The sequence below is a fragment of the Peromyscus maniculatus genome, chromosome 8 (assembly GCF_049852395.1).
Source record: "Peromyscus maniculatus bairdii isolate BWxNUB_F1_BW_parent chromosome 8, HU_Pman_BW_mat_3.1, whole genome shotgun sequence".
Lineage (NCBI taxonomy): Eukaryota > Metazoa > Chordata > Mammalia > Rodentia > Cricetidae > Peromyscus > Peromyscus maniculatus.
Genome location: NC_134859.1, coordinates 14710930 through 14724754, shown reverse-complemented (window position 1 = coordinate 14724754; position 13825 = coordinate 14710930). Strand labels below are relative to the sequence as shown.

The 13825-nt window shown below is 37.2% G+C and overlaps 1 protein-coding gene across 4 annotated transcripts in view; it reads right to left on the bottom strand.

Moving 5' to 3' along the window:
* The window catches only part of Ranbp17 (RAN binding protein 17), a 340305-nt gene that overhangs the window by 268454 nt on the left and 58026 nt on the right, over positions 1-13825 (bottom strand). For all 4 annotated transcript variants that reach the window (XR_013053188.1, XR_006075264.2, XM_015997609.3 and 1 more), the window contains exon 13: positions 4688-4793. Coding sequence is in view for 2 of the 4 variants with exons in the window: in XM_015997609.3 (XP_015853095.2) it covers positions 4688-4793 (106 nt within the window). In the remaining 2 variants the exon portion in view is untranslated. The remainder of the gene's footprint in view (positions 1-4687; positions 4794-13825) is intronic.

Sequence of the window (13825 nt, the reverse complement as noted above, 5' to 3'; positions counted from 1 at the left end):
TGAAGGTACGTCAGCTGGCATTGGCAACAAGCCACAAATGTACAGTGTCTTTTATCGGTGAGTTAGAGACAATCCTACACTCTCTTGGGTTGCAAAGCAGAAGAGAAAATACAATGAACGAAAGCGTTAACACTTACTCTTCCTGTTACTTTAGTACAATGCACAAACCATGTAGCGGTAGTAAGCACTACCAGGAAAGCTAAAGTAGGATATGGACTATTTGGATAGGGTGGTTAGAGAGGAAGAGTAGATATCCAAATCCCTACTAGAGAGACAACAGTGTTCTGTTTCCAATTACAGCAACTTCCACATATGTGTTATTTTGCAATTGGACGTAAGATGACATTTTAAGTTTAGAATCCCAATATTCTAAAACACATACAATATCTATGTTGTTCACAAACAAGATGCAAGCAAATCTTAGCATATATCCACTTTGAATATGTATTCCCCTGCTTGCACAACCCATCAACCTGAGCACTTGATCACTTGGCCTCTGATATTCTCCACTTGTCTCGAAGCCCCAGAAGGGATTCACATAATTCCTAAAGTTACAACTTCACACCAGGGAAACAAAATTCAAAACTCATTGTATCTTCAGGCAACTCAACAGGATCAGATCAACAGAAAGCTCTAACATCTCCAGTTCCCCCTAAGTACACTAAGGAAGAGAGAGAAGTTAAAGACCCCAGGTACAGACCTCAACCAGTAAGAAGCAGGACTCAGAAAGAAGACAACATCAAGTTGCTTGCTCTTAGTAAACCCTACCACAGCTGTTGTGAGAAGAGTGGCTGCATGTAGCCTAGGGGAAATTGCTGTAGCAGTTTCTCATATACATTACTGTGCATGTTGGTTCTCATTCTTCACCGCAATGTTCTTCTACAGTCATTGAGAACACTGGAAATACAGGGTTAGCTCTTGTAAGCCTCTGGTCACAACCTGTGAATGCACTGACTTCTTCCGTCTACTTTTAGTCAAGGACACAGTACGTAGCATACATGTTAATTTGTTAGCACAGAACTCCAGTAGTAAGACTGTCTGGAACAAAGTTTCCTACATGTTTTCTCTGAGACTCATGACAGCCTTCTTGTGTAGGAACACTAACCAATACGTCAACACTCTAGTCGGACCATTTTAAGCAGTGAAAGAAAGAATAAAAACATGACTGATGTGGCAATGAGGAGCCTGCAAAGGCACACTGATTTATACTGTGAGTGGCAGACCTGAAAGTTGGAACCTGTCTCACACTCAGCTGAGAAACTGAGCAACAAGAAAATCCGGATTTTTTGTTGTTTTTGATTTTTAATCCTTACATACATTTGCAAATGACAGCAAAAGCACTATGAGAAATGATTTAATGTTTATAAGCAAATTTATCACAAAGACAAGTCCCCAAAACAGTAACCAGAGCAATAAGAGCTGACAATTATCTTCTCTTTATTTTTTCCTATCCTTAATTCTCTGAAAAATACAATTTATCACAACAACTAAATAAAAGATCAGCTCATAAGTTCCACTTAACCCTATTTTCTAGGGAATGCAAGCTAGTAAAAAGACAAATCATTAAAGTTAAATAGTTTTGTTGTTTAAAGAAAAAATGAGTTTTCCTCTAATGAACAGGTAGCTATCTGCTTTATGTCTTATTACATATTATTTTTCTAGAAAGTGCCAGTTTTGCTTAATGATGAAAATCTTTAAAATAGCAAACCAACAATAACAGAAGCACCTCATTTCCAATTTACAAAATATGCAATATTACTTAAAAAATGATACAGGGCTTATTTTTCATGTACTTAAAAATTACAAAAGCATTTTACAAAGGCCCTAAACAGTTGATATTCATTACATTTTTAAGCAACTTAAATTGGTGTAAGAAATAGTTAAGTCTTGGTAAAAGTAAATATGTTTTTATATATTCAGGTTCAAGTTTTATCTTTTTTAAAAATAATATTTTGCTGGGCAGTGGTGGCATACACCTTTAATCCCAGCACTCAGGAGGCAGAGGCAGGTAGATCTCTGTGAGCTCTAGGTCAGCCTGGTCTACAAAGTGAGCTCCAGAACAGGCTCCAAAACTACACAGAGAAACCCTGTCTCAAGAAACCAAAATATGTATCTTAATTAAAATACAATTAGAGGTTCAAATCCTATTAAAAGGATAGTACACAGGATGAAAGGATATGCAATGAAAAAAATTCTACTCACAATTACAACACATTTACCAAGACCTTAAGAGTATACTTAAGGCTAATGATATGGCTCAGTGGGATAAGAATGGTTGGCATGCAAGCAAGAGGACTCGAGTTCAAATCCCCAGCAAACACATAAAAGCCAGGTATGGCCACGTGTGCCTGTTAACTCCAATATTGCAAGGCAAAAATAGGCAAATCCCAGATACTTGTTAATCAGCTAGGATAATCATGAGTCTCAGGTTCAATGAGAGACTGTGTCAAAACTAACATGGAATATAGTAGTAGAAGACTCCCACCCTCCTTGTCCGGCCTGATATGCATTGCACACTCTCATACACATTTGCCCATTGTGGTGGTTTGAAAGAAAATAGCCCCCAAAGGGAGTGGCAATATTAGGAGGTGTGGCCTTGGAGAAGTGTGTCATTGTGGAGGCAGGCTTTGAGGTCTCAGACGATCAAGATATCATACAGTATCTCAGATCACTGCAAGATGTAGGATTCTCAGTTACTTCTTCAGTACCATGTCTGCCTGCATGCTGCCATGTCCGACCATGATGAACCTAAGAACCGTAAGCAAGCCACCCCAATTAAATGTATTTCTTTATGAGAGTTGCTGTGATCATGGTGTCTTGTCACAGCAATAGAAACCCTAATACACCCATACATTATTCACGCATCCCAGCACACAGACACACAGAATATATTTAAGAATAATGTAACAACTAAGTATTATTTTTCAAGATTTTACTGGAGTAATGGTATTGTAACAACTGATTTCTAGATCAATGGAAACATGAAAGACCTAAGAAAAGACAAACGAATTCTGTATAAGATATAAGTGGCATTACAAACCATTAAAAGACAGAGTTGGCCTTAGTTAATAGTTTGAATAGCAAAATATTGAGAACTTTAATATAAACTGAATTATTATAAGTAAGTTTACAAAGATAAGCACAAAAGAAAGTGAGGTATGGACCAAGGAGATGACTTAGTGGACAAAGCTTATTGTGCAAGTAAGAAGACAGGAGTTGGAATCCCCAGAACCCACAAAAAAGGTGGGCAACTATAGTGGCCAGTTGTAATCTCCACCCTCAGGAGGTAGAAATAGGTGATCCCTGGGGCAAACTGCTTAGGCAGACTGGCTAAAATCAATGACAGTAAAATCTTACTGCAGTAAATAACTGGAGAGTGATGGAGGGCAGCACCTGATGTCTTTTTAGGCCTCCACATGCACACATCAGCACATGTACTCACACACATCTGTATCCACTCACAGGAATAAGCATACATACACACATATACTACACATGCAAAAAAAAGGGTAGATGATACATATAAATACCAATAATAAAAAATTAAAATTAAAAAATGAAAAAGAATGCTAAATATCATATAGAACTAAAGAATACAAATTAACACAAGTCATTTGTTACACTAAGCTATCAACTATAATAATGTTGGCATCTACAGGCTTTGGAAGATAAAATGGTATATTTGAGTATCATATCAAGTATTTGAGATGCTATGTCAGATTTCAGGGCTTTTTAGATTTTAGATTATTTGCTAGTTATGTTGGAATTCAGTTTCAGATTTTAAAGCACTGTGGATTTTAGGTTTTCAGATTAAAGACACTGAACAAGTATAGCTCTTCCAGAGGCCAACTGGTAATACTTATTATGAGTCTTTAACATGCTATAGACACTTTGATGAGCTATTCAACTTTATGAAATTAACTAATGAAATTCTTTCAATCTATAAAAACCAATGTTTACTTGGAGGCAATTTATAATAATCAAGAAAAATTGAAAAGCAACATGAAATTTCAAAATCAACTTTAAATTATGGCATAGTCCAGGTTACTTAACTTTTAAGTTAAATGTTCATAAATTGTGTTTAATTTAAACAGGTATGTGTGTATAATACATCAATATTTACCAGGCATTGTTCTAAGCACTAAAAAGAATTAAATTCATTTGAATCTTTTAACAGCCCCAAATTAGATACTATTTCCATTTTTCTCGTTATAAAACAATGTTGTAACAATTTCTGTTTTTAAGAAGGTTGAAAATACTCATGCAGGGTCCGTACAAAACTGGCAATAGTACTCTGAAAATTCGTATGATATTGATTTTCATTGGAATTTTAAGCCTTCGCTGAAACAAAAACTACATGAGTGTGCAGGAAATATGGTATTTGATCAAAATCTGTGGAAAAGTAAGCTGTTCACAGGAATTTATTCACAGAAATTATTCACAGGAATTTCCCTCAGTTTAGGAAAGTGTTATGAGTCATCCAATAGCTTATTAAGACTGTGATCGCTAGCACCAAGGGGTTAAAAAAAATCAAGTAAATTTGAGCCTATTTGTTGAAGAATCAAATGATCTGTGCACTCATTTTCTCACGAGTCAAAAGGGAACCAATGGCATCATTTTCTCTAGGCCATATAAAGCTAACGCAAAGGCTAAACTTCTTACCTGTGTAGTAAGAATGGCTACTCACCGGCAGGACAGTTCTCCATCCATAGCATCATGCTCATCTGTGCTGGTGTACGTTAATCTCCCTCCTACAACTGTGCCAACGAAGTATATCAGCCATGCGAGACGTCCTTACAACAAGAAAGAAAAAAGATGAGAAGCACTGATATAAACAAGCTTATTTTTCAGAAATCCCTAAATGAGCAAAAACATACATTCTTCTAAACAAATAATTAACTATTATAAAGTCAGTTTTCAATAGACAGCAGAGCACTGGGTCTCATGTTTATCAAGGCGGTGATAATAGCAAGTCTTCCAGCAAAGGGGAAAAAATAGGTATGAATCTCAGTTCTGCCAATCTGTTTCAATTTTATGAGTTACTTACCTACCTCTTAAAGTCTTAAGATTTTCATTTGCAAATGGGGAAAAGTAAGATGTGACTGAATTTATTAAACTTTATAGATCTGGCCATGGTGATCCACACCTTTAATCCCAGCAGTAGAGAAGTAAAGGCAGGTGGATCTCTGAGTTGAGGCCAGCCTGGTCTATTTAGTGAGTTCCAGCAGAGTTACAGTCTCAAAAAGCAAAAAAAATTAAACTTGATAAGACCTTAAATGTACTGTGTATAACCATTACTGTTATCCAGCCAAAAGCACTATAATTGTAGTCACAATGGTGCATGAAGGTGATCCAGCACTGAGGAGAGGTGAGGGGCTAGAAAAGGAAGACAGTAGGAGCTCCATGAATTCCAGGCTAGCCTGGGCTGAATAATGACATTCTGCCCCCATCCCCATCCCCTGGACCTCTCAAAAAGTATTATTGTTGGCTGGGTATGATAGCATACACAGCAATGACAGGACTTGGAAGTGTGAGGCATAAGGAAGGCAAATCTGAGGTTAGATTGTACTCCACAGGGACTTCCAGGCCACTCTGGGGGTACATATCAAGACTACCCACAACAACAAATCTTCTTCACCAATAACCATCTCTGTTCTCAATGGTCAATTTTATGAGGGTGTCTGTCTACCCATTTTCATTTTTAAACTACTCTGCTTGTAACATTACAGATAATAATAAATTTACTGTCTTTTCAGACTTTTTTTCATATTTTAAAATACAGATTTTTTTCTATGCGCTTCACTGATTACTGAGTTACCTTAATGGTTAAAAATACCAACGATGACACAGCTTTAAGTAATGGAACAAAGAGCTAGGGAGTTAACTTAGTGAAGCATCTGCTTCAGAAGCACCTGAGTTTGGTCTTCAGAACCCACATAAAACAAGCTGGGTGTGGTTGCACCCATTTGTAAGCCCAGTACCAGGAAGCAGAGACAGGCAGACTACTGGGCTCGCTGGCCAGTCAGCAGTCTAGCCCATGTGCTAAGGTTGCTGGCTAGTTAGTGAGAGACTCTGACTCAAAAAACAGCAAAGAACACAGAAGGAGCAATATCTGGTCTATGGTTTCCACATAAATGTACACATGTGCATGTTCACAAATGAATGAACACACACACACACACACACACACACACACACACATATACACACACACACACACACCATCCCACCAAAGGGGAAGTATCTATAGCTTTCACAAATTTTACTTTAGAGAAGCCAAAATTAATAACTTTAGGAATGGAATTATTAGCTAAATGAATTTTAAGCAGCATTATATTAGGTCTCAAGATTTATCAATCCAAGTGCTAGATTCTCTAAAAACTTTTGAGACCTGTAGGAATATTTAAAAACATAAAAATGTCATTTCATAAAGAAATTTTGCATCATTTTTGAAAACTGATTTTTCAAAGATAAGCAAACAATTCCACAATTCCAAATTAATCACGTTTATTTTATTAAGAAATCTTGGAGGCTAGAGTGATGGCTCAGCGGTTGAGGCACCCACACTGTGGCTCACAACTGCCTATAACTCTAGTTCCAGAGGATGCAATGCCCACTTCTGATCTCTGTAGACACCATGCATACACATAGTGCAAATACATGCATGCAGGCAAAATACTCATACACATAAAGGCAAATTTTTTAAAAAAAGAATATTCATGTGACCTTTGTACTTGTTTAAATATGTTGAATAGTTAAGAAAAAGCTTGTGCTTGTTAAAGGACTTGGGAAAAACAAATCCATTTTCAACAATGCTTTTCCTGCAGATGTTAGGATCCATGATTACACAGCAGCAATCAACAAACCACTCCCTTGGGACAGTAGGGGATCCTCAGCCTGCTTCAAGACAAACACCCTATAAAGAAGATACACATTTTGTCCATCACAAAACCTTAAACAAATCAGAAACTGCCAATGTTATGGCATATCCACTAACAGTACGAGACAGTTAAAGCCGAAGAAAAGGAGCACATCACAGAACAAGTTTCACTGCATGTATAAGAAAGATACTAGCACAAAGTCCATGTGAGAAGCTGAGTTCACGTTTGTGCTTCAAAAGTGTTTCAAGAAGCTCAAAAGAAAAGTCTAGGCAACATATAGTTCTCCTGGTAAGTATGCTAACAGAGTGCCTTTTTCTATCAAGCCTCTTGAATCTTGCAACTTGAATATGGAGTATTTATGATCCTTATTTTTACTTCTAGAATACTCTCTTAATCATAAAAGTATTCATCCTTATATCTTACATCAACAAATTATGAATACTCTTTGTTGATGTACTTATATACTTTCCTGTAGAGTATTTCTCATTTTAAAAACTGGACATGTCTCACTGTCAGTTTTTCCAATATTTTATCATAGTAGTTGCCAATTTCAATACTGAAATCTTACAACCATGATAGTCCTATGTTCTACTGGGGACCACCTAACCTAACCCAAAGATCTACTATATTTGAACAGGTCTGCTGAAATAAAAACTCATATACCATACAACTCAATCTTATGAGTAAAGTCACAGGACTGGGCAACCAACACTACAAATTTTTTAAGTGTTTCCCCATTTCCAAAATCAAATCTCACAATGATTAAGTGTACTAAAATTAAACTTGATAGAGCTAGGCATGGTGGTGATGGGTCCTCTCTGAAGGAACAAAAAGTGTGTCATTGTTTGGAGAGATAACATTTTACATACTCCTTCAATTGCTGGATGTTGGGATTATTTTCATCTCCTGGCTACAATAGCATACTGTGATGGACACTGTATATACTGTATAAGTGCATGCCCTCAAATCTCCACACATCTAAGAATGGACTACTGTGTCATATGGAGCCTCTATGGTACAAAGAAACTCTCACATTGTTTCCATCAAGCTGCACCATTTGGCAATCCTGAAAATGAAGTGTGAAGTCCTATGTTCTACAAATATTGTTACTAACACTTGTAATTATGTTTTTTTTCTCTTTACATCTATCCTAGTGGTGTGAGATGGTATCTTAGTGTCATCTTGAGATGCCTTCCCTTATGACCAATGGTTTTTAGCATATTTTCATGTGTTTACTGGCTACTTTTATGCCTTCTATGGAGAAAAGTCTATTTAAATCCTTAAGCTATTTTCAAGATTTGTCACTATTACTGAATTGTAAACATTCTTCATTGCATTGTTTGTAGGTTTTATTTTCACTTTCTTGATGGTGTTCTTCAGTGAACAAAATTTTTACTTCTGATATACTCTAACTACCTATTGTTGTCTGTTTGGGGATGCTTGCTAAAAAAGATACGCCTACCTCAAAGTCATAAACATTTACACCTATGTATCCTTCCGAGCATTGCTTGACCTCTTATGTTTAGGTCCGAGAATTCTAGCACAGACAACAGACTAATGTGAAAGATGAACACAGGCAACTTGAGCCCTGGCTATCAGCTAACTACACCACCTCAAAAAGCCCATGAAATTAAGATTAAAAAAAGCAATTGTTAATTGACAAATCACTAAGCTTTGGCAACAAAGAAGCAGAACACAGTCCCCTCTGCTTCACTGCTTTCTATTTTAGCACATAAGGACTTCTAACATTACATATCTTATATAACTGCTCTTAATTCCTGCCTGTCAACTCCAGCAGACTGTAAACTGCATGACAACAGGCACTTTGGTCTGTTCGGTTTTCTAATCAACTCCACAATCTAATTCACAGACTGGCATGTATTATTGGTTTAACATTAGCAATTTATTGAACACTGAAATACACACTCACTAAAAATAAACATAGACTGTAATTCCCTGACTCTCAAACCACACCCCCACCCCGCACCACCGCCCAGTGAATTCCCTGACTTTATAAATTTATCTTTTTGTTAAAACTTATTTGTAACCCTAAATTGGTACTCAAATAATTCACATATATGTGCCTAACCTTAAAGGCTGGTGTCTGGTGTACACGATTCCAGCTCCTATTGAGCACTGTGACCCTCTTGCCTTATTTCAGCTCTAACCGGCATTCTTTTCAGCCTCTGTATTTCTATTGTTTTTCCCCACTTTCACACCATTAGTGATCTCAATCTTTGAGATAGCCCAGGTAGAATACTGAAGTGCTATGTAGTGTTCCTGAACGGGGGTGGAGGGCGGGCAGGCGGGTATTATGTATGCTAAGTGGTAGTTGGTGGCCATTTGGGGATGATGAGGAAGTGTGCCGCTGGGGGTGGGCTTAAGGTTTCAAAAGCCTCCTGCCATTCCTAGTTCTTTCTTTGCTTTGTTTGTGAATAGGAATATAAGCTCTCAACTGCCACTCCAACACCATGCCTGCTACCATGCTATGTCCATGATGGTGATGAACTCCTAGTCCCCTGGAACTGTAAGATCCAATTAAACGCTTCCTACTCTAAGTGGCATTGGTCATGGAATTTTTTTTTCATGGCAATAGAAAAGTAACTAAGACATGTGCCTTCTATATAACATATGTGTTAGTTATGCTGTGTTCAGGTACGAGTCAATAATGCTATTGGTTCTGAGTTCAATGTTAATGAACCAACAATACGTTTAAATAAGAGCTCTTATAACTACTTATACATGAAAAATGGTTGTGTCTGATGGAAACGCTACAGCCTAATAGTAACAATAAGAACAATGATTTGATATTTGTGAAAGTGGTGTTCTGATTATATAGGCCATTATCACCAAATAATAAGAATCAGCTATATCTCTTAGAATCCTAGCAATCGTAAGGCTCTTAACAGTGACTCCAACCTGTGAATAGACTAACAGTTGCACTGTGTCATTTCTAAAATAAATGTATTCTGAAATACTACAAGTGTAATTTTTATTGAATGTAACATTTTCCCTGCCCTAAGAGAGTTACTCTTTTTTAACTATTCTACTATAAGTCAGGCACAGTGCACTTGCCTACAGTCCCATGACCTGAGAAAACTTAGGCTGAAATACTGCCTTGAGTTTAGGAGCCAGATCAGGCTATACAACAAGAGCCTATGTGCCCCATACCCACTCCAAATAACACTATTTCTCAAAGCAAAACATAAATTTACGAGTAAATAACGACCAATTACTTCCCTTACACTTTATCACTTTAGATATTTAGATACTATTTAGATAATAGTTACTGCTGTTGTTCTTTTTAAAAATATGCTAGGCAACCACTCTGCTACTGAGCTATGTCCCTGATGCCTTGGAGGTGTGGTGCTGTTGATGTTGTGTGAGATACGGTCTTATTAGTAACGTAGGCAGTCTTTGAATGCATTATGTACGTAGCCCAAGCTGGCCTCAAATTCACAATCTTCTGCCTCAACCTCCTTAGTGCTGAGACTGCAGGACTAAATATCACACCATATACTAGTACTGCTTTAAAACTTAATATGGAGGCTTTCATTAATGTGAACTGAACCATATGCTACTTAGCTCTTATTTAAGAAACCTAATTAGCCGGGCGGTGGTGGCGCACGCCTTTAATCCCAGCACTCGGGAGGCAGAGCCAGGAGGATCTCTGTGAGTTCGAGGCCAGCCTGGGCTACCGAGTGAGTTCCAGGAAAGGCGCAAAGCTACACAGAGAAACCCTGTCTCGAAAAACCAAAAAAAAAAAAAAAAAAAAAAAAAAAGAAACCTAATTAAAGCAGACAAAAGTTGTTCCATGTATATAATTGTCATATTTCTCCATTGGATGGTATTTACTTTAGAAAACAGAAGTTGCCAGGCGGTAGTGGCGCATGCCTTTATTCCCAGTATTTGGAAGGCAGAGACAGGCGGATCTGTGAGTTTGAGGCCAGCCTGGTCTATAGAGCTAGTTTCAGGCCAGCCAGGGCTACACAGAGAAACACCTTGTCTCGAAAAACCAAAACAAACAAACAAACAAAAAAAAAAGCAGAGGTTGCTAGGAATGGTGATCAGCAGGTCTATTAACTACATAGGGAGACTGTCTCCAGAGAGACAGGCAGGGAGGGTGAAACCAGCACACTAAGCAATACAGTCAGCCGCCAAAAGCAAAGGCTAGCTTCAAGTCTTATGTCTGGCGTTGATTACACTAGTGACTTAACTGCTTCCATAATGCATACGAGTCACCACTGGAAGTGTTCTCTCTACCTGTTTTGGCTATTATTACTATTATTGTTAAATAATACCCCTTTAACAGTGGTTCTGTTTCAGAGCCACAAAAAAACCCATAAAAATATACTAACATTTACATTTTTATTGTCTTCCTTCAGAAGCTGTACTAGAAAATGAAATCATATATTACTTAAGAATTTTAAATTGCTTCTACTTTGCCAAAGAGTTTTGCTACCATAAAAGTTAGATATAACTTATCACATATACTTCTTCAATGTTGACTACATGATAAACAAAACAAAACTCCAGACTGAACAAAAATTCTCCAAGAAGACATTCAGAAGGGCCGCCTGAATTCCCGCCCTGTTTGTGGCAGGTCTAACTCAATGTGGGAAGGTGTGAGAGAGCACAGAAAGACTCCACGCTTGAGAGCTGAACCCACTGGCATAGCTTCCCAAGTCAGAATGACTTCTGCAATGCTAGATAAAGAAGAGCACTACTGTCTACAGTATACTAAAGAAGCTATACACAAGACGTCTCAACATTCACACAATGTTCCACTACAACCTCAAAATGGCACCTTGAATATCAAATCATACATACATAAGTATCGTATGACAACATTATAAGCATTTTTCTAAAATAACAGTACATTTAAATGGAAGTTCACCGATTTCTTTTGAGAAATGGGGTGTACATGTGCCCTATCCTTGACTGAGAAGGTCTCCGTCTCTAAGGTGTGGTGAACTGAAAAGCAGAAGCTTCTTCACGATGGACTTAGGCTGATGAGTTACAGGTAACGTTAGCAAGAAACAATGAAGTGCTATCAAAAGCTATCACCTACAGTTTGGCATTCAGCTAAAGGTGAAGTTGTAATTCTTATAAGTATCAGACCATTCTCCAAAACTTCTATTTCAAATGCAGTCTTCAACAAAAAACACACTGAAAAGCCACACTGAGAAATCAACTAGACATGAAAGGAAAAATAATGCATGCTCTCACTTATAAGCAGAATCTAAACAAAAACAGTTTGCTATACATAGAGAAAAGTGGATAGCCATCAAAGGCTGGAAGGGGAAGAAGTAGGCCAAAGGGTACAAACGTGCAGTTATAGGACAGTTACACCTCAAGACTGAAGACCCATGGGGACTACAGTGAAGAACATCACACAGCGTAACAGCACGTGCTCCGAGGGGCCTTCAGGTAGCCTCAGCTCTTTCTCACAAGCACACACACACTATGGAAGGCGGTGGTAAACAGGGTAACAATCCTGACGACAGCATTCACTGCATTATGTCAATGTCCTTCAAAGCATCATGCTAAACATCTTAAGGACATACCAAAGATTATATCTTCATCACAAAACTGCATCCAGGAAGTTCAAAGAACCATGTCAACACATACACCTAAACTGAATTTAGAAGAAAATATCTGATACACAAGTTTCATATCTATAAATCTCTTAGAATCTCATTTTATAAGACTAAATTTTCATTATACTTTCCCATTTTTCTCTTTATTCTGAAATATTCAAGGCACTTGTTTTAGCAGCTGTTCAAGCATAGAACATTTTTTCCTTAACAAAATAATTATTGCTGTAATAATCTGTAATTATGGTTTATAACTGCAATAATCCCAAAGAAATCAGTCATTACCATAGATCACAAGTAATCGTTAACTACTGTTAATGACCTATTTCTTAGGGATTATTGTTTTTGTAAACCATGACCATATCATCACAGATATGAGAGAGCAAGACAATATAATACAAATGAGATCATAATATAATAATAAACTTATTTTGTAACATTAAAAGCCATTAAGCATCTAAATTAAAGCACACATAACTAAAGCATATAATTTTCTTTGTTCAACATTAACTGAACTGTTGAGTCTGCACAAAAGAAATTGAATACTACTGCACACAATGTACAAGCTAGAGCAATGCTGGGCATTCTTTGTAATATAGTAACAATTACTTTTGAACATACTATAGATATCTTTAAAAGGCAGATAAATTTCTTCATTGACTTTTATTAAATTATTAAAATTTTTCTATGTACCAGAGAGACAGATCTTCAAACATTATTATAAGAATCCAACTATAAGAAGTTCTACTCGTATACATCACAAATTGGGTGTGACTTAATATATTCAATATATATCTCTCACTACGAATTGTTCATTTTTAGTTAATCCTAGCCATGTCTTTGAATATCTATAGTTTCATTAAATTTCCTTCTGGAAAACACACACACACACACACACACACACACACACGCGCGCGCGCGCACACACACAAGCACATACCACAGAACATGTGTGGAAGTAAAAGGAAACTTGCAGAGGTCAATTCTCTCCTCTCCCCATGTCAGTTTTAAGGATCAAACCCAGGTCATGAGGCTTGGTGGCAAGCATCTTTATCCACTGAGCCATCTTGCTACCCTCAACTTGCTACATTTTAATGTAATATTTGTTATTCATACAAAATCATATATGTAACATGTTAACTACATAAAAGGCCTGTACAAATTTAGGAAGCCTCAGATTAACACTGTTGTGTCTGCTTCCACACCCTTCCTATGCTTGTCAGGTATGGATCACTCTAGAGGTGACCTTGATCCTATAACTGGTGGCACTTGTTTTACCACTTTTGCACATATTCCTAGACAATGAATTTCTCCTTGTCACACTTGTTTAAAAGTTTTATTAAAGAT